Source organism: Vulpes vulpes, chromosome 1, assembly GCF_048418805.1.
Source record: "Vulpes vulpes isolate BD-2025 chromosome 1, VulVul3, whole genome shotgun sequence".
Taxonomy (NCBI): Eukaryota; Metazoa; Chordata; class Mammalia; order Carnivora; family Canidae; genus Vulpes; species Vulpes vulpes.
Genome location: NC_132780.1, coordinates 122,116,314 through 122,140,969, shown reverse-complemented (window position 1 = coordinate 122,140,969; position 24,656 = coordinate 122,116,314). Strand labels below are relative to the sequence as shown.

The window sequence follows — 24,656 nt, the reverse complement described above, 5'->3', positions numbered from 1 at the left end:
TTATAAACAAAACCTAGTACACTTCTAGTAGTTGCATGTTAGCGCGTAATCTACTCAGACATGTTTTCTGGGGGGTGAGAGGGTGTGGGCAGAAGATGGCATAGGTAAGAGGGAAACTACGTCGTTACTTCTCGAGTGTTTTCCGTGTTCACTTGTACCATGTTTCTCAGGGAGAAGAGCTGTAGTGCTGGCAACATTCAGGTGGCCTGGAGATCCAGCACAGGAAAGGGCTCATTCTGTTCACTTGTGAGTTTTCTCCAAACATGAGTGTACACATTTCTACCTTCCTTTATGCAGCGGTGGCTCTGGATTCACAGGCCCGTGCATCTTCTCATCCTTTTGACTTCTCAGCTGGACTTCGAACAGGCAGCCCTTGCTTTGCATGGTTCAGTTATGCACAAATTCCAGTTACCATGGTTTACTGAAATAACACTAGTGCCCCTAGTCACACAATTGAAGTTTCAGCTGCCGTGGTGTATTAGCTGGCTCATTGCCTGAAGTTCGGAATTCGCTGGTAGCTCTTCATTCCACAAGTCATTACGTAAACAACAGGTGCACACTGTGGTAAGCAGAGTTAACACCCCCCTGTCCCCATCCTGATCCCCCAGACCTGTGAGCATGTTGTATCACATGTTAAAAGGGACTTTGCTGGGCAGCCCAGGTGGCTCAGCTGCTTAGCGCCGCCTTCAGCCCAGGGCGTGATCCTGGAGACCTGGGATTGAGTCCCACGTCAGGCTCCCTTTGTGGAGCCTGATTCTCCCTCTGCCTCTCTCTCTCTCTCTCTCTCTCTCTCTCTCTCTCTCTCTCTGTCTCTCCCCTCTCATTAATAAATAAATAAAATCTTTTTAAAAAATTATCTAGGTGGTTCCAATATAAACACGTTGGTCCTTATGACAGGAAGGCAGATGGTCAGAGTCAAAGGAGGATGGTGAAGATAGAAATAGAATTAGACTGAGATTTGAAGATGTTGTGCCGCTGACTTCAAGGTGGAGGAAGGGGCCATGAGCCAAGGAGTGCAGGCAGTCTCTAGAGGCTGGAAGAAGCAATGGAATAGAAGTGGATGCAGAAGGGATGCAGCCCTGCCAACACCTTCTTTTCAGCACAATGAGACTATATCAGACTTCTGACCTCCGAAACTATAAGATAATCTGTGTTGTTTGTTTTTCCAGTCTTAGTGAGATATAATTGACACATGGCACCGTATAAATTTAAGGTGTACAGCATAATGACTTATATATATTGTGAAATGATTATCAGAATAAGTTAACACCCATCATCTCATTTGGATTCCAGAAAAGAAAAAAAAAAAGGAAGAAAAGGTTTTCTTCCTTGTAATGAGAACTTTTAGAATTTACTCTTTTGGCACCTTTCAAATATACAATCCAGTAGTGTTAGCTGTAAGCACCATGTTGTACATTATATCCCCAGTGCTTATATTTATCTTGTAATTGGAGGTCTCTACCTTTAGACCATCTTTCTCTAATTCCCCCCTTCCCATGCCCTCTCCCTTTGGTAACCACATATCTGAGCTCTTTCAATATTGCACATATAAGTGAGATCATACCGTATTTGTCTTTATCTGTCTGACTTAACCTCACTTAGCATATGGCCCACAAGGTCATCTATGTTGTCACAAATGGCGGAATTTCCTTCTTATGGCTAAATAATATTCCATTGAATCTGTAGTCCACAGTATCTTTATGCATTTATCCACCAACAAACAGGTAGGTTGTTCTCATGACTTGGTTATTGTAAATAATGTTAACAGGGGGACACAGATACCTCTTTGATAAGTGTTCTTATTTCCTCCAGGTAAATATCCAGAAGTGGAATTGCTGGATCATATGGTAGTCCTAGTCTTAATATTTTTTTTCTTAAGATTTGATTTATTTATTAGAGAGAAAGCATGAGCAGGGGTAGGGGCAGAGGGAGAGGGAGAAGCAGACTCCCCACTGAGTGGGAAGCCTGACATGGGGCTCAATCCCAGGACCCTGGGATCAAGACCTGAGCTGAAGTTAGATGCTTAGCTTACTGAGCGACCCAGGCACCCCTTTTTCATCTTTTTTTTTTTTTAAAGATTTTATTTATTTAGTCACAAGAGACACAGAGAGAGAGACAGGGACAGAGGCAGAGGGAGAAGCAGGCTCCATGCAGGGAGCCCAATGTGGTACTTGATCCCAGGACTCCAGGATCACACCCCGGGCTGAAGGCGGCGCTAAACCGCTGAGCCACCCAGGGATGCCCCCCCCCCCTTCATTTTTAAAGGACAGCTTTGCTGGGTCTAGAATTTTTATTTGACAGTTTTTTATTTCAATATTTTAAGTGGATCATCCCATTCTCTCCTGGCTTAGAAAGTTTCTGTTGAGAAAGTCACCCATAATCTTATGGGAGTTTCCTTGTATATAAACTTGTTTCTTCTCTTGCTGCTTTCAAAATTTTTGTCCTTGATTTTTGACCATTTAATAATAATGTGTCTCCGTGGAGCTCTATTAAGGCTCAGCCTATTTATCTGTGGATTCATTGGGTCTCATGGATCTGAATATCTATTTCTTTTCCAAGGTTTGGGAAGTTTTTAGCCATTATTGCTTTAAATATATTTTCTATCCCTTTCTTTTCTTCTGGTCTTATCATGTGGATGTATGAATTGTATCCCATAATTCTCACAGGTTTTCTTCCCTCTCTTTTCTTCTTGTTCCTCTATGTGGACAGTTTTAAATATCCTATCTTCTAGGTCACTGATTTTTTTCTTTTGAATGGTTGAGCATGCTACTGAAGTTCTCTATTGAATTATTCACTCCAAACATTGTATTTTTCAGCCTAGGATTTCTGTTTTTTTTTTTTTTTTTCTTTGTTGAACTTGTTTTGTTCATGCACTGTTTTCCTAGTTTTGTTCAGTTGTCCTTGTGTTCTTGTAGTTGATTAAACTGCTGTAAGAGGATTATTCTGAATACTTTTTTCTAAAGTAGGCTCCATGCTGGGCTTGAACTCATGACCCTGAGATCAAGACCTGAGCTGAGATCCAGAGTCAGACACTTAACCAACTGAACTACCCAGGTGCATCTATTCTGAATTCTTTGATCTCCATTTCCTTATGATTAATTATTAGAGTTTCACTAGTTTTCTTTGGTGTTGTCATACCTGATTTTTTGTGATCCTTGATTTTGTTTGTTGGTTTCTGTGCATTTAAGGAAGTTGTTTTATTTTCTAGACTTTATGAGTTCACTTTGGTAGAGATAGTTCTTTACTAGTCCACTTGACTTGGTGTTCTGAATGGTCATCTGGTAATGTTGTCGGTCCAATAGGGCTTATCATTGTCTGTCGTGGGACAAGATCATTGTCCATGCTTTGAGGTCAAGGGACAGAGGGATGCTGAGAACAGTTGGATAGGACTGCTGGTTTGGTTCACTGCTAAAGAAGCTATAGGATGGATTCTGTGGTTGACTGTGTTCTCCAATCAGGCTTTCTAGACGATTGGGAGTAGGAACTACACTCAGCAGCAGGTGTCGTTGAGTTAGTTTCAGTGTCCTTTCAGGGCAGTAGAATGGGCCCCAAGACCTGCACCACTCATTGTTTGGGGAGACAAATCAGGCTAGGCTGGACCCTGAATTTCCTGGACAGACAGGGCCACCAGTTTTGGTATGCAGATGGAGAAAGCCCCAATCTGTGCTTGCTTTTCACGTGCCACTGTAGTGTGGGGCTGTAGGATGGGCTCTGTAGCTTCCAGGTACTCCGCTCAATCCTCTGGTTGGGGGTTGTGGGGTGGTGGTGCAGGCTGTAACAGCAGCAGCTGGGATAGGAATTAGTTTCCTTATCCAGATAGGACCCCGTACATGCCCCAAGGCTGGTAATGTTCTTGTTTGGGAATCAAATCCGACAGACCTGCATGGTAAGCTCCCTGGACAGATGTGGACACTGTGTTGTTTCTGAGCATGCCGAGCTGCTGGTGAGGTCTTCACTCAAATGTTAAGTCGTAGATTGAGCTCCAGAGATTCCCAGGTGCTAAGGCCAGGCTTCCTGGTCAGGCAGGGCTGGGAGCTGTGTTTAGCAGTGGGTGAGGCTATGAATTAGCTCTGGAAGAGCAGGAGCTCTTCAGCTGGAGAGCCGGCTCCAGGCAGTATCCCAGATGGTGCTTTCTGATCAGGAGAGGCTAAGAGCTATACTCAGTAGTGGGTGAGTGGGTGAACTAGCCTCTACCTGAACAGAGCAGCAGAGCTGCCTCCAAGTAGCCTCCCAGGTTTTCTGGTCGTGCAGGGCTGGGAATCACACATGTCAGTGAGTAGGGTTATGAATCGGGTCCCCTTACTGAGCGGAGTGGGGTAATTGGCTCCAAGGCTGGCAAGGCTCTTTGTTGCTGACCTGGGCCTCACGTCTCTTGGCAGAACGTTACCACTGGCTTTGCTGTACGGGTGAACAGATCTGCCTGCTAGACTCTACACGTGAGCGTTTCCGTACTGTGCAACTCTCAGATCTTCTGGTTGGGCAGGGCTGGGAGCTACGATGAACGGTGGTAGGGTTCTGACTCAGCATCCCTGTCCCTGACGGTGGGGGGGGGCCATGGTGGAATGTGGGGGCAGACCAGGCTCTAGGGCTGGAAAGTCTCTTTGAGCTCCTAAATTAGGCAAACCTGCACCCTGCCAAGTTCTCTGTCAGACCGTACAATTCTCTTTGGCTTTGCAGATGAACATTGATGCTGTTTGTGACTTTCACTTGGGTGCTGTAAGTAGGATGTTGGGCTGCCAAGATCCGAGTACTGGTTGTTGCAAATCTCTCCCTCCTTCTCTGTCACAATCTGATTCCTAGTGGTCAAGCCCTGCAGATTCCCCAGAGATTCCTTTGGGGCAAGACTGGAGTGGGGACTCCAAGAAGGGACTCAATGCTAGGGTAGCTGGATGTCTGACCCCGGGCTCTTAACCTGTTGGAGAAGCCACAGGCTTAGGGGAGACTTCTTGCTGTGCTGATCTGGGGGAGAGGCAGTGTGGTCAGTGTAGCCATTCTCTTTACCCTTGTAATGTGGTTTGTCCCAGTCCTTCTGGTGCAGGGGGAGACTCCAGTCTCAGCCCTGCGTTCTAGGATTTTCTCATTGGTGTCTTGTCAGTGTATAGTTATTGTCCTTGTGAGAGGGTGTGAAGTTGGGAATGATCTATGTCATCAACTTAGCCATGCTTCAGTGTGTGCTGCTTTAAGCTGGTAAGTCTGACAAATGACTATTTGTCATTGCACTAACAGGACACTAGCACGTACATCATGATAAGTTACCAAATACATCACTTCTTTCAAAGCCTGTCCATGATTGGTCACTGCACATTTGTCATTGATTTTAGGCACAGACAGTAAAACACTGGCAGTACTCTTTGTTTCCCAGTGTTAAATTCATGTGACATTCTACAAAAATAGGTAATCATAAGAGAAAATTGGCTAATTAAGATGAAAGTGCAGCAGAAAAATGAAAAATGAGGACACGAAGTGAAATTCAAATCAAACATAGAGTTACAGAAGAAATAGCTGACCAGAAAATACTGATACTGATGCTCTCCAAGACTTTTTAAGATGTGCAACTTGAAAAATGTAGTGAAGGCAAAATTATCAATATAAGTGAGGAAAATGGTTGTGACAAAAGGTATGGAGTTGTCCCAGAGGAAGTGAGGACAGCAAAAAACATCATGATTTGTTTACCTATAAATTTATTGTAATTTCATTGAAATTTTCCAGAGGATTTTTTTTAAGATAGGTAATATTCTAAAACTTACCCAGAGAAGTAATGCCTATCAAACTTGAAAAGGATAAAAAATATCTATCAGATATTAGGACAGATTATAAAGATAATTTAACAGTTTGATATGGACATAGTAATAGACAACTAATTTCTAGGGCAGACTAAAGAATCTAGAAAACAGACACATATATAGAAAATTAAGATGTCACGTCAAACTAGTGGTAAAAGAATGTCATCCAAAAAAGGGTTATGGTGACGTTATCCATTTGTTAGAGCATCAAGTTAGATCCCTATTTCAAAACTCCAGATGGATTAAAAGCCTAAATGTAAAAATAAAACTATGAAATTAAAGAGGTTATGAGTTATTAGTTTATAGACCTAGAGTTTAAAAACAAAGTTTAAAAGTCATAAAGCTAAAAGATTATAAAATTGGATTACATTAAAAGGAAATCCTCAGTATAAAAAAAGGGATGACTGACATCTAAGACACAGAACAGTCTAATCCAGGGCTAGGGCATGAGAACCCAAAAGGTATCCAAAGCCTAGATGGGGCTGAATTAGCAAGTGAGGACCACAGGGCCCCACTCCAAACAGGAAGCCCCTCATTCACTAACCTCTTCCCAGATCAGTGACAGGTGCCCACGTGTGTGGAACAGACCAGCCACTACTGTAGAGTGAAGGACAGGGGACTCACGGGAAACACAAGAACCGCCACCCCTCTCCCTTGCCATGAGGTCAGATGAGCCTTCCTCTAAACCAGGAAGCCAGTCTTGCTAGAAGGAAAAGGGAGAGATTATTAACGGAACAGGCTTTAGGAAGACTTAAGGAAAAATCAGTTATAGAAAATAAATATGCTACATTAACTTCCAGAGTTGTAATAAAAATGAATAATAGATAAGTGACCTATAATATAGAGCCTGACTCCATCTTTTGCCGTTTGCTGAAAAGTTTTAAGTCTTCCTCTGTTTCCCTCTGCCGCACATTTGGGTAAGCTGAGAAGCAAGCCTGGGTGCTCCCCTCTTTGCTGTACAAACGCCTTCCTGCAAACCCCAGCCCCACTCTAACCACATAAAAACCACAAACCAGTCTTTTTTTCTTGTTCTCTGAAGCCATGTTTTACCAGTTTGGGAGCACGGATCTCCCCAGAAAGCTTCTTTTCAAACCCTCTCAAAGTATGTGTGGTGGCATCAGTTTCAACATCCAAACGAAATATTGAGTAGGGCATCCAGTCTTCTGGAGGATGGCCATACCTGAACTCTTCAGAGAATGTAGTCAAAAATTACAAACAAGTCACAGACGGTGGAATAAGTATGTTTAATTAAACATAAAAAGGTACTCAATTTCACTGATTAGAGAAGTTTCAATAAAAACAGAGGCCATTTTCACCTTTTAGATTGTGAAAAAAACCCCATAAGATTAATATTGAGAATAAATGAAGATGTAGGGAAACAGTAATTCCTGTATGCTGGTGAAAAATAGTTTAATTGGCAACATCTTATTTAAGAGGTTGGAGGGAGCATGCCCTCTGAATTCCATGGTATCTTCCCTAGAGAACTGCTTGCAACTATGCAAAATGCATGTGCAACAATGTTTACTGTGGTCTTATTTATAATATCAAGGGATTGGAAAGTAAATGTCTAAAGTAGAGGATTGGTAACAAATTATGCTTTATGACCCCACGGAATAATATAAATAAGATAAAAGGAATGCATGGGTGTTTATAAATACGTGGAAAGGTATCTAAGACACTGGGAAGGTATCTAAGACACAATAGGTAGGTGAGCAAGCAAGTTGCAGCATAGAAAAATGGGAGGAAACAATGAATAACTATTATAGAAAAGAATAAGAGGTAACTGAGGGAAATTTCCAGGATTTTTTGTTCTCATTATTTAGCGTGATTATAAATATACATTCATATATTTGTGTAATTAAAAGACATTTTTAAAAGAAAAGTTTTAAATAATGGTTGGCATCCCAAACCATCTTAAAAAACTAACCCATAAAGCAGTTGTCCATTTGCTATGAAGGGTAGAAGACAATGTCATTAAAATGCAAGTAATTCAACAAAATCGAGAATGTTTTATTTTTATAATTTTATTTTGAAGTAATTTCAAACTTAAATAAGAGTTTCAAGAATAGTACCAAGAGTCCCACTCAAGTGAGTTTTGTGAATCGTTGCAGTTATGTTTTTTTATAGCAAAAGGGTCCAATCCAAGATCTCATGTTATACGCAGTTGTCATGACTCACTCACTGGTCTCCTTAAATCTGGAACATCCATCTTTCCTTGACTTTCAAGACAATTTTAAATACAGGGCAGTCATTTTATAGAATGTCTGTCAATTTGATTTTGTCCAATATTTCCTCATGGTTAGAACTGTCTTGTGTGTTTTTGGCAGAATTATTACACAGGTGATGCTGTCTTCTTATTACATGCAGTCAGATGGCACAAGATGTTGATTTGTTCCCTTACTGGTGATGGTAACTTAGATCACTTGTTTAAAATAGTGTCTAGCAGGTTTCTATAGTTTAAAATTATATTTTTTTTTCTTTTTGATTAGCAAGTAGTTTTTGTGAAGATACTTTGAGACTACGTATGTATCCTGTTACTTCATTCCATTTTAACCCATGAGTTTTAGCATTCATTGGTTGTTGCCCCTGACTTCTATAGTGGCTGGCAAAAAGTACTTTAAAAGTCCTATCCACAAAAAAAAAAAAAAAAAAAAAAAGTCCTATCCACATTTATCGGTGGACATTCCATTGTAAGGGTGAGCTTTTCCCTTCTCCTAATTAATTAATTAACACCAGTGTGCACTTAATGGGTAGCTCTTTTATTCAATTACTGTTATTACTTTTGATACTCAAATTATCCCTGATTTGACTGACCCGTGTAGGCCCTTTCAAGCTGGCTTCTATGTCCTTTTTTGAAACATTCCCATCATTCTTTGAATATCTTGTTTTCTGGAATAAAAAATATATTCCAGCCTTGAAATCAGCTATTTCTTGATAATCAAAATCCAAGCACTAAGGTGTGCGTTATGTTCCTGGGGTGGTGTTCCCAGTCCTCTCAGTGTTCAGAATTAGGATATACATATGAACAAGACACACAGCTTTACATCCTGGGTATGTGTGTGTGTATGTATGTATATACATAAAATTCCCACTGACAGTTCCAATTCCAATCCAATATTATAGGATTTATTATCAGATTCCATTTTATTTGTACTTTTCCATCAGTGAGAAACCTGGCTCCTGTTCCTCAATATATTTACTTAATTGCTCAAGCCCTCATCTCCTGACCTGCTGGGCTGCCTTCTGCCCTGCTCCGGGGCGGGCCACCAGAGCTGCAGCCGGAGCTCTGACTGCAGGTCAGCCACCTCCCCAACTCTGTCCTCCTCTGGGCTGTCACACTCAACGCTGCTCCTACGCACTCCTCGCATGGGGCTGCCATCAACAGTTTGCTTAGGTTGATTGACTTTTGGACTGAATGAATGGAAAAAAAGGAAAGAAGGAAGGAACCAGGTGGGAAGAAGGAAGGAAGGAAATCAAATCAGTATTTTCATTACTGAATGCAGACATGTGAAGCCTGAGCCAGTTGTAGTTCAAAGAAGGAAAGGATTCTTTTGAGAAAATTCTGAAGGGAACTCTGAACATTTGGATTTTAAAGCGTCTGTTTTCACATTTGCACTTGTGATCAAAAAACATTTCCTTGCCTAAGGTTGGTTGGTTGGTTGGTTGGTTGTGTTTTCCATTTTTATATGGACCCAAGACTCAGATGGAAGTTTTGGTGATGGGAAAATTTTCTTGAGATAACTAAGCAGCATTCAGAAGAATGAGCTTAATTGACTAAGGTTGCAGCCTAGGTAATATGTAACATAAAGAAAGTGCCTGAAGAGGAATTAACTGTGCAGGTGAAAGCCAGAGGAGTAGGTGGGCAGTGTATTTCTGGGGGACTTTTAGAGGTTGTGGGGTCCACAATGAATGTTCATTATAACCACTAGAAAGTGATATAAGCCTATGACGGTTTATCATTTTTTCCTGAATGGGAATAAAGCCTGAGTTTTAAAGAAGTCAAGAAGTAAGATATGGATCTTGGTAAGTACATCTTAGCCTCAGATTTTTATTCTACATTCTCACCAAACTTAGTTTTACTTGTAATTCACCAAAGGTCCAACCAGTCAACATCCTCAAGAATTGGAAAGTCTTCCAGAAAAAACTTACACAACTACTCAGTCTGAAATTTAGGGAACATTGGGGTGAACTGTTCTACCATTTTGGATTAATAAACTCTGGCAAAATCTGTGAGCTTGGAGAACTTGTGTTTAGTCTTTTCTTTCTGGTTTTTAGTTCAAACAAATGTGCTGTACATTGCTCCCCCACCCATCTCTCTGCCTTTTTAAAACAATTATACTTTGAAAAACCATGTTCAATTACGGAAGTTCAAAGTGTTACAGATGAAAGTCTTACCTCTGTCCATATTTAATCTTGGCAAAAATGTTTATAGTGCACGACATCATAACATAAGAGCATCTATGTACAAACATATACAATTTTATTGATATCTCTACAGACTACAAGAATTTTAAGTATAGTCACAATTGCTGAGTGCAACAGAAAAATAGTAATTTGTCATTTTCTGAAAAGATGCAAAAATTCTGAAGATGAAAGAAAGATACATCAATGATGTCATCTGTTTCTTATTTCCTAGAATAAAACATCACATAATTAAGTACTAAAAATTATAGATTATTAGAGATTTTGATTCTGTGTACACTTGTCCGTGACCACCACCTAGTTTATGTTCTGGCTTTGCAGCTGAGCAGCACAGGCCAATACCAGAGGGGAGCAGTATGAGAGGAGAGACCTCTCGCATATTCTCATAGAGGATTGTTGCCCTGGATACACAGACTCTCCTTTATGGAAGATGAAAACAGTCTTTCAGGGCACTGGAGGCCAGATAGTGAGTTACAGACACTCTTCTCCCTTTAAACACATGCCTAATAACTAAGAAAATAAATCCAAGTGGCCCTGGGAGCTAAGACAATAATCAAAAAGGAACTGCTGTTCTTCTCTCCTGCTAAGATCAAGTCTAATAAAATATACTATGGCAGAACAGGTACCTAGTACCCATGTCTCCTCCAAATGAAGAATGAGTAATAAAGTTGGGCCTGATTTAATGATTGTTTTAATTTCCACTATCCAACTATTAAGAATTAGTTTTCCACTTAACTTTACACGCTTAAATTTCTTATATCCTGGTGTCTTGTGATGTCACATGTATAAGACAATTAAAACCCAGATGTTTGAATTGGAATAATGGCCAAGTCACGTGGGAGAAAATCACAAAGAATTGTTAAGAGTCAGTGGGGCACTGCCTGGTCAGAAATTTGCACAGCTCATTTGTTTTGGGTTGGAACACAATAATTCTCAATTCAGAACACAACACTGTCTCTTGCATCTTGCCTTCTAGACCCCTCAGAAGTGGGGCTTGCAAAGCTGTGTTTGTCAGCCTTGGCTGACACGGGAACCACATTGGAGGCTTTGAGAAATACTCCTATTTGGTACCCACTCCAAGAAATTTTGATATAATTGGAATTTGAAAAGCTCCCTTAGGTGATTCTTATGTACAACCAAGGTTGAGAATCAGGTTCCTACATAAATACATAAATAAAAGCAGCCATCTGTGCCTCTGGTTTCTCACCAAAACCTCTTCGACTTAACTCTGGCTCCGATGTCCCTCCCCATCCCAACCCTCTTGCACCAAATTGGCACTTCTTTTTACTTTACAAAGTCAGACCCTATCTTCTGTATTTTGTCCTTTAGGGCTATGCTGTATGCAAATATGTACACGCGCTGCACAACAACCATACTCCCTGGAATGGTGCCATCCAGAATACATGACTTACTGGCAAGTATTTCTGGCACCTGGAGCAGTGTGTATGTGAAAGAGTATGTGGTAAGTAGTGGGGTTAGTGTTACAGAGGACAAAGGTGAGGAAGCTGTGAAGGTTACCAGTTTTCTCCTGATGCAGAGAGCAAGGTCTACTAGAAATGTCTGAGACCTTTTGGCATCGCCTTCTCAAAGAAAGTGGTCAAGTTATAATGTCTTTCCATAGGGCCGGACTGTAATCACAGATATACTCCTGGATTGTCCTAATGATCCTGAACCAAGGAGAGGATTTTTAGCTTACTCTTCTGGACCAGCTTCATTTTTCCCTTCTGCCAAACATTTTATAACCAAGTATTTCAAAAAGCTCATCTTCATCATCTTCAATTAATCTTGGGCATTATCTCTCTTTCTTTCTCAAAACTTTGTTGATCCCTTGATGCAGATAACAGATAGATGGTACATTTAAAATTGGACACGAGTGTTTTTTCTTTTATAATCCCTTAAAATCTTTAAGGAATAGAAACCTGGATTCTGATTTATTAACTTGAGAATCGCTCCAGGGCTATATAAAAAATTTGAAAAATTGTCTCTACAACTAAATTATCAGAAAACATCTTTCTCAGTTCTGTCACTATCGTTCCAAAGTTAGGTGATGACTCCAATGGTGACTGGGGCACTAAGTCTGAGTCTCAAGTGGAGGAAGCAAAGTCCGTACTGCTTTTTAGGGATCAAAATAAAGGATAAATCCATCATCCTTCCCTCCACAAACACCAAGGTTAATGGATGACTTCATGGAAGGGATTATTGCTCACATTATTAGAACCAGGAAAACAAACACTTCTAGCTTCTCATTGGTGAATAAATCACAAAGACCCATTTTTTCCTGGAATACTAAGAAGGGCTTATCCCTGGAGGGAGTCCTAGATGGTCAACTTGGAAACTGGTTTGTAAGCCTTATCTTCTGAGGCCACCATAGTAGATATAATGTAATTTTGATGACAACTAAGTATCAGAGTCACTTTCTCTATCATTGTCCAAGTTACTAGGAGTATTTTTCTTATGTTCCAAGATAGAGGCAAAACATTTAAAGAGAGAAGAGAGATATAAAGAGTTATATGGATCATATGGATTATATGGATCATCTTCAAAAGATGATAATGATAAGATGGTGGTGGTGGTTGTGATGTCGTGTGAGCATGCTAAGGTCAGTGCAGCAGAAAGGAATGTTCAAAGAGAATAATGACATCCACATAAGGTTCTTGTAATTGCTGTCTCTTTGAACTTTAAAAATAATTCTGATACAGTAAAACCTCATCAATTTGTATTCCACTAATCAGGAGTTTGGGAGATGAAATTATCCTTGTATTAGGAAAGGGTCTGTAAAAACAATATTGAAAGACATATTTAAACTACTTAAAAGAATTTATTCTTTTCAAGCATTTCAGAAGCACCTGTTTTCTTCCAATTGGTGTGCTGGTTCTAAACATTTGATCTATTCATTAGAGCCAGAGTTTTAAGCACTTCTATGAAATGCTATGTTCTTTTTGGTGTTTCTCTGTATGCTTTAAAATATTCTGTAATTGTCATTTTTCACTGATTTAAATCTGCTTTCTCCAAAATAGCATTTTATTGCATATGAACCACACATGTAATTTTCAGTATAATAATTTATCTTAAGATACTGTGCACTTATGATATTTAATTTTATGCAAGACATGTATTACATATTCACATTTAATCTGTCTCTACATGATGTAGAACAGTGGCTCTCAACTGGGAGCAATTTCAGCAATGGCTGGAGACATTTTTGGTTTTCTTCTGGTGTTGCTACTGTCATCTAGGAAATAGAGGCCAGGGATGTTGCTAAATATCCTGCAGTTTAAAGGACAGTCCCCCATGACAAAGAGTTTTCTATGAATAGTGAACTGTTGAAAAACCCTGATGTAGAACAAATCAAATCAAATCTTATGGAGGGCTTTAGAGTTAGTCATTGAATTTTATGCCACTTTGGGCTGAATTTCATTGTTCTTAAAATAATATTTTGCTCCCTTAGTTTTTTCATTAAATTATGGAAATGATAAAGTTTTGTTCAGAGAACCGGGTTCTTAAAACTGAGGTACAAATAGTGTACTACAATTTGGCTGCTAATGTTTTCTAAATTCTGATGTCAGATTTTTAAAATATTTTTACTGTATAATTTTATATATCATGTTTGTATTTCCAAGTCTTGTTTTGTTACTCAGCCTTTTCTCAGGAGTGGTGAGATTCATGGAGAAGGTTTTTTGAGAAATTAGGAGAATTCAAGGACTCTGATAAGTGCTTTCCTGGTATACATTTTGTGACTCTATCATCTTTGCTCTTCTCAAAATCACTGAGAACATTTAAAGGAAGTGCCACTTCAAAAAAAAATTTAAAAATCTAAAAAAACAAAGACTATTTGGGGCTACTAAAATAACCTGGACTTCAGGAAAAATGGTGAATTCATAGGAAACACAAATTCAGGTCTAGTTAGACCTGGAATAATAAAAATTAAATAAGCCAAAACCATTAATTTTTTTAAAAAGATTCTTTTTGAATGAACGACATTTACAGGATGAGTCCTAGAACCTGCACATTTTCATTTTCTATGACTTCTGGCTTCCAGGATCATGCTAAATAGTGATAGCAGGTGTTTTTATTTATCTTTTTTGCCTCTAGTAGTTCACTGTTATGTGATAGATAACTTTTATCATGTCAAGGATATTCCATATTTCATTTTTAAAAGAGTTTTTAATAAGGAATACGTGTTCAGTATCTACTGACATAATTTGTGGCTTGTATCATTTAGACTAATGAGTGACAAAATTATTGATTTTGTGTCACTAAACTCTCTCTGTATTTCTGTGGTCCATAATGGTGACTAAGGCCAAGATAGCAAAAATACCAGCACGTTTTATAAAGATTTTCCATAATAAGTGTTGAACCAAATGTATTTATTAATAAAAGCCCTTGTTAATGGGAAATGTAATAAATCAGAATCCCTTTCCCAAAACATTAACTGAGGTTTTACCGAATCATACTCAAGAGAATGGCCAGTTTGGTCTGTGAGTGTCAGGCTGCAGGAGCACCTTGGTTGAAGACGCCACTGGGCTGGAACAGTAATATACTGTGTAGTTGGCAGACAAGGATACAAATGAAGCATTAAAAATAGATCACTTTAGAAACAGAAACCAGAGTGTGTGAACTCAGTTCTCAAAGCTAATGCACTGTTCCTGTAGTCTAGTTTCCCCAAACTTATTGTCAACTCCCCTGCAGAGCACAAGCCAGGCTGAAAAAATGCTTTGAGGTGACCCAATCCTGCAGTTTATGATTAAAAACAGCCACTTATTCTGAAGGTGACAGAAATGGAAATAACTGTGTTAGGAACGCCTTACTATCCTGGCAATACTTGATTATGACTGATATAACTGTGATGATGTAAAAGATTATGGAGTGACACACATTAATCAGACTCTTGCCATACGAATTCAATAATGTCCTAGGATAATGAAAGTTATAGATGAGAAGAAAACTCTAGTTTTGTTTTCTTTTTCAGTTGGGTGTGGCAAATGTACTTGAAATACACTGATATCTTCTAATGCAGATTTTTTAAATTATCAGGTGTGGCCCAATTTATAAAAATAGTTTGCCATAAATCTTTTTTTCTTCTGTCACAACATGCTTTTTTTCTTTTCCTCTTAAGATGTTAATTTATCATGCAAAGATTTTTTTTTTCATTAAGTGCATTAATGCTTTTGTTTGTACAGGATTTTTTCAAATCAGGACTCCCCGTAGTTCCTAAATGTAAATCCTTAGCAAATGACATGCCAAGATGATAGCTCCATTCCACGTTGGAAAAAGGCAAATTCAGCCATGTCGGGATTTTAACCAGTGTTCCAGCCTTTGGGTAGTGGAGTGTCTCTAATAAATTTCCCTTATGATAACTTCAGATGGACTGTAATGGAACATTTTGTAGAAGAAACTGGCTTCTAGCAAGTTGAATAGTGATGCTGGGAATAAATTTGGTTTCCCTGAATAATGGTTTCTCAAAGCAGTCACAGCTTCTTTTGAAGTTTAGAATTGGTACCATTTCTTATCCTTATATTTCAACATTAACTGCAAAGAAAAAATAGTCATGATAAAATGTTTTTAAAAATCTTTAAAAGTACTAATCAAAGCTCATATTGAGCTAATCATGCATATCTAATTAAACCTCAAAATTTATAAAACTTGTTTTTGAAATAAAGGGCATATGAAAAGATTTTTTTTAAAATAAGCTGTAAAGACTCAGCTGATTTTTGATGATTGAAGCAAAAAGTAGTATGTGGATTACAGCTTCTAGTGTCCCTAAGCACCTTTTTAGTAACAGATGCATAATATAGACCCAATGTATCAGAACCAATGAATAATTTTCTTTTCAATTATCTCCTACAGTAAAGGAGTATTAACATAGTATTTAAAAACATTTTTCTCCCCAATACTGGGGGAATTATAATACTTATAATGAGATCCAGGTTACCTTGGCGCTCTCACACAGGATTACTTACGGTGGTATCTATGGGCTTTCTCGTGCAGAACCCCAGTGTTTAAAGTAATTACTGTATGAAGATGCCTAGATTAAGCAGTTTACCTCATGTGCATGTTTGGAAAATGCTTCCGCACTGGTCATCATGCCTGCAGTTTTCTCCTCCAGCTCTCCTAGCCTCTGTCCTCTCTCATCAAGTGCGATCCGAGCGCGAGTCAGCTCTCCCATCACCCCTCCGGCAGCACCTTTCATCCCTCCTATACCACCTGGTCCGGGAATGTGCTGTGCAAGGCTGCGAGAGGCTCTTCCCGCTGAAGCTTCCCCAACTAGGGATTCAAGCCATAGCAATTGAAGACATATTGTCAGTAACTCAAATAATTATGAACAAGTTTATCACCAAAGTTCTAACCATAAATCTATTGTCATGGTTCTCATCAAGAGAGAGACATTTGGTCCTATCCTAGGTATGTATTTGGAGATGTTAGCTTTTACCTATGAAAAATGTCTATGAAAGAGTCTGAGACTGTGAGGTGACCATATCGTTATTGCATGTCTTCATGTGTATGTGTGTGGGTTCCGTGCAACATGGCATCATTGCATTTCTTGACTTTGTTGAATTGGGATGTTCACAGGATATGTCATCTCGTATTTAACCCAAATTAGGGTCTATTCCAATATTAGGCCTGTTCATCTGTTTAAATTTCTGCCTGAGTCTTCATTCTTACCATCTCTCTTCATCTTGCTGTCACCCTTTGGAAGGCCCCAGTTGTTACTGTTTTAAGATGTGTGTGTACGGGCAGTGAATTCTACAGGACAGGATATATGCATGGGGGGTGTTAGTATATATGTGTTGAAATTATGTTACTTTATAAAAGAATAAAAATAAAAATTCCCTAGCATTTACAAAGTTCAGTTTAATTTTAATGAATTTTGGGGGATTTTTTAAATAATAAATTTATTTTTTATTTTATTAATTTGCCAACATACAGAATAACACCCATTGCTCACCCCGTCAAGTGCCCCCCTCAGTGCCCACCACCCAGCCACCCCCACCCCCCGCCCTCCTCCCCTTCCACCACCCCTAGTTCGTTTCCCAGAGTTAGGAGTCTTCCATGTTCTGTCTCTTGGGGGATGTTTTTATTGAGACAGCTATCTTGGTAGAAATTTAGTGAGCATTCTTAAAGATAATGCTAGGAATGGAATCAAAATGTATTTTTTTAAAATGAGCCTTTTTGAGATATAATTCACACTTTATATACATAGCATGTACAATTCAGTGGGGTTTTAGTGTGCTGACAGAGTTGTGCACCTATCACCACTGTTGTATCTTAACACATTTTCATTACTCCAAAAAGAAACTCTGCCCATTGGCAGTCACTCCCCCACCCCTCCTTGCCCCAGGGCTTAGCAACCACAAATTTCTTTTCTGTTTATGGATCTACCTCTCCTGGACATTTCATATAAATGGGATCCTACAATATGTGGCCCTTTTTGTCTTCTTTCTTTGACATAGTGTGAAGTCTTCAAGTTTCATCCCTGCTGTAGCATATATCAAACCTCATTTGTGTTTATGGCTGAATAATATTCCATCATATAGAGGCACCTAGATCTTTTGCTTGGTTAAAAGTTCAAGAGAAAAGGAGTTTTGATCTGCAAGACCAAATAGGGCTGAGATATTCTGGGAAATACATTCTTCATTCTGAAAATGTTCCCTCGTATCTTTCTACTCCTTTCTGATTACTCATCAGAGTTTCACTGGAAGAATTTTAAAGTAATTTATTCTGTAGCATTGATAAACCTTGTGTTCTGAATAAAGAATCTGTTTCCCAGTAGTGGTTAAAGGCAAGCAGATTAATAAACATTTTTTTCCCAGAATATAGTAATTGAATATCCTCACCCTGCCTTGCAGGTATGATCTACTTGCAAATGATGTATTATTTGTATGAATCACATGTACTGTTCTTGTTAAGCTATTTCCTAATATAAAGTATCCAATTTTATTTATGTTTAGTAAAAAAAATAATTTCCATGGTATAGAAGTAAAAAAGTCTAATCTAGAATTTGAGACCACATATTACATTAAGTTACACACACGCACAGAAACGTTTTCTATTTTGTGGTATAGTTTCATAATCAGTTTACTCACAGAGCTCTTCTCTGTCAAATGTTTGTCCACTTCCGCCAAACAGTCCCTTGAGAAAGCCTCTGTTTTGAGCTTCTGGTGTCTCTATGGGAATAAACAAATCTCCTAGCATGTCCTGTATCAAATTCAAACAAAAAAGCATTAGAGTAAAATTGAAGTGATAGAAAAAAGATAACACTGTAGCATATTAAAGCACATAATGAAAAAGATTTTCCTGACAATTTTTGCTTTGTTCCCAGTTTTCTTTCTGGCATATTTTTCTCCACCTCCTTTCCTTTCCTTCTCCTTAACTGACGTCAGAAAATTTTCATTTTTCTGCCCTATTCTCCCCTTTACAGTTAGAAAACATGAGAAACTAATATACTTACCTTAGGATTAATTTCCACATGACTCTGGATTTAGGATCCTTTTTCAATTCCATAGCCTCTTTCCTGTCCTAACCCTTTCCTGAACCAAGCACAGACTACCCTATAAAGAAGGAAGCCTTTGGTAGTATGTGAAGGACATTTGGATTTATGTTTATATAATGTACAAAGCTAGGAAATAGCTCAAGACAAAGGAGTCAAAATAAGCAGCTACCGCATAGTGAGATACAATTGTTTTTAAATATTTGATGTGCTTTAGAATGACTGAAAAATACCTTGTTAGAAATACAGTTGCTTAGGCTTCATTCCACACATACTGAATCAGAATCTACATAGATGTGCTCTGGTTACCTATACTTGTTATGTGCTCTCTAGGTCTTTCAGAAGCAGACCAAAATTTGAGAACCACTAGTGTGGAGGAAGGAACTTCAACCAAGTCAGGAGATCTGTGACCTAATATCAGTTTGTCTATGAACCTGCAACCTGACTTTCTCCATCCTCTTCCTCCTCTTTGGAAATGGCAGTGCCCATTCCAATTTCCTTCCTTTCCCCACATTGCTACAGCTAATAACCCTCCAATCCAACTGACTACACTTTATAGTTACAGAATCTGCTAAATTTTCTCCATTCTCACTGCTGGCTGCCTTATTTTAAGCCACTGTTATTTTTGGCCTTAATTGTTTAAAAAAAAAAAGACTCCTAATTGTTCTCCTTCATTCCTCAAAACCATATGCAACCAGAATATTAGTTTTCATATACAAATTTGCTAAACCTTTTTAATAACTTCCTGTTGCCCTTGGAATAAATGCCAGATTCCTTAGGCACTTACAAGGTATTCTAAGATTTGCTCTGGAATAATTCTCCAGCACTATCCCTCCCCTCTTTTCACTAACTGCACTTTATTGGCAGGTTCTTGAACCCCCAGGGTTTTGCCAGGAATATCATTTTCTTTTCCATTCCCAGCCATCCCTTCCTATGGACAATTCCTACTCACCCCTTACGACCCTTTTCTTCTACTCTACCTGCTATTGTCAACCCAGGGGCCTCTCTTCAATGTCTCCCCAGTGCTGACACAGCCACACATAGGTGTTCTCCTCCACAGAGTGCTGTGCTTGTCTGTTTACTTAGCTCCCTCCAATACTAGTGGGTAGGGACTAGAATCTGGTCTTATCACTGTATTCTTATAGCCTAGCCAAGTACAAGGTATATGGTAACAATTCAGTAAGTATTCGTTGAATAATGGTAAGAACATTATTATTTATTTTTAAGATATACTATGTTCCAGGCACCGTGCTCAATGTTCTCACTTAATTCTCACACCAGTGCTCCAAGACAGAGCGTACAGGTGGGTTAAATAAAATGCCCAAAGTTATACAGATGGGCAAAATACAACTGAAACAGTTCAGACCTTATGCTCTCAACCTTTGTATTAAAACGAGTGGGTTTTAGTTTTCTTTTTTGTAAAATAAGGGTGTTGAACCAATTAAATCTCTCAAATACTTTTATATTGATTCTGTTTCAAGGCTCTGCTGACTACCATGGTAAAAGATAAATGCCCAATTCAAACCCACAGGATATGTATTTCTTTTGTATGGCTCATGAGCTCCCTGAATTGTTTACAAAATTCTTGTGTATACGTGCATATTCCACATCTTGGACGAAGAGAATTTATAATCTTTTCTTTCTTTCTTTTTTTTTTTTTTGAGAGAGTTTATAATCTTACAGCAGCTTCTCCACAGGCAAAAAACCAAAGAATAAAATGAACAAACAAAAATTAAAAAATCAACCATTAATATGTATGAGCTGCACATTCTCCTTCTTACTTCCCCTTTTTCCTTCTTATTTTTTTCTGTGTATACCTAGACCACACTAAACTTGACAGGGTCACAATGATGAACATATATTCAAAACATATCCTAGGGAAGGCATATTTATTGCATGGCCCAGGAATATTTTAGCTTTTAGATATCTCTCTCATTCTCTTTTTACAACCATGTCCAATGTTTATTCATAAATGTGCCTGACCTACCTGTAGATTATCACACATCTCTTGGCTGTATGTTAACCGTTGAATTTCAGTAGGAGAGACGAGATATAATGCCTGGCCTTCATTGGTAAAACAAAATGTCCGTGCTATCCTCATGTCTGTCAGTGGCAAATAATTAACATCCAACATTGGGCGAAGACTAGGTAGGCTGAATGGAAAAAACAAATCCACATTTCATATTCAAGTTGTTAGAAGCTTTAATTTCTCTGTGTAAAGTGAGCATATTCTTACATGAAAAGTTATTTTTATACCACTATTTTGTGGTTATTTCTTTTTATTCTCTTGAAGTCTCAGTGGTCAAAACAAAACAAAAACAACAACAAAAAAAACCCCTAGACTTTCACATAAAATCATATATACACAAAAAAATCATGGGCCCAGTCCTTTATCTTAATCCACACAGATACTTAGCAGATATCCTTGAAGATTGGATAAAATGCAGTGGCGAGCAATTTCAGGATATTTTTTGCAGCATTTCCCAGGTTCCTACAATATGGTTATAGTGTTTGGTTATGGCAGAAACACCACAGCTAGAAAGTGTCTGCAGACTTGGGTCTACTGTCTCCTTTTAAGGCAGAACTCCCGAGTCTGAGGAGGTTATGCACTGATGGAGATGTAGAATGGATTCAGCTCACTGTGCCTGGCAATGGATTAGGCTTTGCTCCCCATTCCTCCAACATTCTCTATACACAGGATGTGAAAATTACCTATGACTTATGTCACCTGCACTGAAGGTATGATTAATAAATAAACATGGTTAAGGTTATAAGGGAATGAGAATAAGTTATAGGTAATAGATCAGGATTTGCTAGCCCAATGAATACCACTCATCTCAAGTGTCTTTCCAAATGGCTATAGTCTTATCCTAATGATGTAGCCCATGATTTTGCTTAAATATTCATCAGAATGTCCCTTTGGATACTGCCATGAGCTAGTTTTGCAAACTACTGAGGAAAATAAGTCTCATTGCTTTTTTTTTTTTTTTTGTCTCATTGCTTTTAAATCTCACCTCTAATGCCAAAAGGAGGAAAATAGGCTTGTCATTAAATCTCAAGCTTTGAAATCATTCAACTGATTCTGATGTGCATAATGATTTTAAATTATCCCAGATAATAAAACCAGCACCTTGACAAAAGAATACTTATTTCTCTTATAAAAGTTTATAATGACAAGATAAGCTCTAGTACTTTTTCATATAAAATGGGACCTGAAATCTGCACAATTGGAATAAGTTTTCTATGAGGTTCTAGCACTATGCTGTCCAATATGGTAGCCATTAGCCACTTATGGTTATTGAGCGGTTGAAATGTGGTTTGCATGAACTGGTGTTCTGTAAGTGTAAATTACATACTGGATTTCAAAGATTTATATGTTACAGCATTTCAAGTAATTAAGGTCTTTAGGATATGATTCCAAAACAAACCCAGTTAAACAGACTTCCATGATAGATTCAGTCAAATTAATGGGTGGAAAACAAACAAACAAATTAATGGGTGGTAGTGGGGGGAAGGTATTCCAATGGACTTTTCTGATAAGCTACATTGTTTATGTAGCATAATAAAAGTAAGCAAGCCAAGAAAACAAAAATGGTGTAATTACTTTAGATAGGAAAAGGAAGAGTTATTCAATTGTTAATGACTAGGAATCAAGTGTTCTTAAAGCTGAAAGCTCTTTTTGTTTGTTTGTTTGTTTTCCCCCTGTGGAGGGACACTTTATAAGGAAATAGTGTCACATAACAGTGGTTCTCACTAAAAATGGCTTTCACAACCCAGTTTGAGAACTCATTTATAGATAAGCCTCTTCTATCTCTTTCTACTATTTTCTAGATCTGGGTACATTAGCCGATAAGCAATCATTAGCTACCTACCAACTCTCAGAAACCTAGCTCTTGAGAAGAATCGACTTAGTATAATTAATTTCTGATAGGATCTGGAAAGATCCAGAAAATCCTTAGTTCAGGAGAATGATCAACTGGCAATGCCACTTTGAAGGATTCAGTTCTTCATGCCACATATTATTTCCTAGCCTCACCCAATATTACTAGAATCATTCCAAAATAACTTCCTTTCAAATATTTTTGAGATCCTCAGGAACACCTGAAGATTTTCCACTAGGACATAATATTAAAGTAGCCATTATTATCTAAAGCAGCTTTTGCAAAGAACAGAGGAAGATCAGAGATAGCATCTTAATTCTCCTATTGCTGTAACTCCTGTTGCTTTTTAAAAATTCTATCATTCTTCATTTCTCAAGAAATTTACCTCATAAATGCAGATGGTAGCACATATTTATTTAGATGGAACTTAATTTTCAGATAACCCAATATCATTTGAGAAAACAAGATACAAAAAATTTGCAAAAACGGTAAATAATCACTATCAAGCTAAAAATCTCAATTGTGACAACAGTTTAATGTCTTTTAATTTAAAAGAAAAAATTAGAGTGACTAAATGAGAGCTTAGGGGAGCTAAGGTGTGGTACACATTTTTTTTTCCCCTCAAATCTAAGGCATTCTAGAAGTCAAGTCATCATTTTCAAACAAGACTGGAATGATTCTCATGACAAATACCAAAAAACAATTTGAGAAAGAGAAACCAGATAAGAAGAGAAAGAACCACAAATATTTATGAGAATGAGCAGACAATAAATGATTGTTTTTATTTTTTCAAACCTTTCTCTAACTACTTTTTCTTAGCTTACAAATCTACTCATGTTTCCCCTACTAAAGAAAATAAATATAACAGTAAAAACACTCTTGAAAATCTAGTTTTGCTACTGAACTACTTCCCTGTCTTTCATCTTTCTTTACCACAAAATTTCCTGAAAGAATAATCTCTATACCAGGGGTTGGCAAACTTTTTTGTTTGTTTGTTTTTGTTTTTTTCTTTGGCAAACTTTTATTAAAGCACCAGATAGTAAATATTATATAGGCTTTGTAGGTCATAGCGTCTGTTACAATTAATCCACTCTGCCCTGCCATGCAAAAGCAGCTAGACATTATGTAAACAAATGAGTGTGGCTGTGTTCCAAAAAAACTTTATTTATGGAAACTGAAAGTTGAATTTCATATAATTTTCACATATTATGAAATATTCTCTGATTTTTTTCAACATCTTAAAATGTAAAATCTATTCTTAGCTCTCAGCCTGCACAGTATTAGATTAGGTGGAGGGCAGGAAAGACATGGTCTGTGGATGATAGTTTGTCAACTCCTGATCTATACTACTGCCTCTACTCCATTGAAAATTTAGTTTTTGCCTCCACCATGCTCTCAAGATTTGCTTTCTCAAGGATCAGTAATATCCTGTTAGTTGCCAGGCATATTGTTTTTTTCTTCTACTCAAATTCTTTGGCCTCTCTGCTATATCTGACTACCTCTTGACCATTGTCTTGGTGGTCTTCTATCTTTTATTTGGATTTCTTCTATCCTTTCATGAGTTATTCTTGTCCTTTTCCTATCTCTCTGACGACTTCTCAATATCTTCTGCTGGATTTTTTTTTTCTACATAAATATAGAGATATCCTCAAGTTTTTGTTCCCAGATAAGACTATTTCTCCTTTCTATACTATCTTCTTTGATGATCTCATGCAATGCTCTTTCACTAATGCATTTATTACATAGACAATTTTCAGAGTGAGATCTTCCATATTTTTCTAGGAGTCCAGACCTTAAATTGTTTGCCAAACTTCTTTGGGAATGGCTTAAAAGCACTTCAAATTTCAAGCACTCATTCTCAAACTTCTCATTATCAGCTTTTCCAAATTCCCATGACTTTCCTATCTGCTAATGACATCATTATTATCCAAATTCACTAAATTATTTTAACCTTTAAATTCTCTTCTAATCTTCAGATTTAATGACCTCTACTATCTTTCACAATCAATCAGTTTTACATTCAGCAAGTTTCCCTCAATTATCCCTCACATCTGTTTCAACTTTGCTTTCTAGATAGCTAAC

At 38.0% G+C, this 24,656-nt stretch overlaps 1 protein-coding gene across 11 annotated transcripts in view; it reads right to left on the bottom strand.

Annotated features, from left to right (window-relative positions):
• Positions 1–10,246: 10,246 nt before the first annotated feature.
• STXBP5L (syntaxin binding protein 5L) overlaps positions 10,247–24,656 on the bottom strand; it is a 389,595-nt gene continuing 375,185 nt past the window's right edge. For all 11 annotated transcript variants that reach the window (XM_025990142.2, XM_072724595.1, XM_025990141.2 and 8 more), the window contains 4 exons: positions 20,681–20,846; positions 18,290–18,401; positions 16,249–16,469; positions 10,247–15,734 (listed from right to left, as the gene is read on the bottom strand). In XM_025990142.2, the coding sequence (XP_025845927.1) occupies positions 15,693–15,734; positions 16,249–16,469; positions 18,290–18,401; positions 20,681–20,846 (541 nt within the window). In that variant the 3' untranslated portion in view covers positions 10,247–15,692. The remainder of the gene's footprint in view (positions 15,735–16,248; positions 16,470–18,289; positions 18,402–20,680; positions 20,847–24,656) is intronic.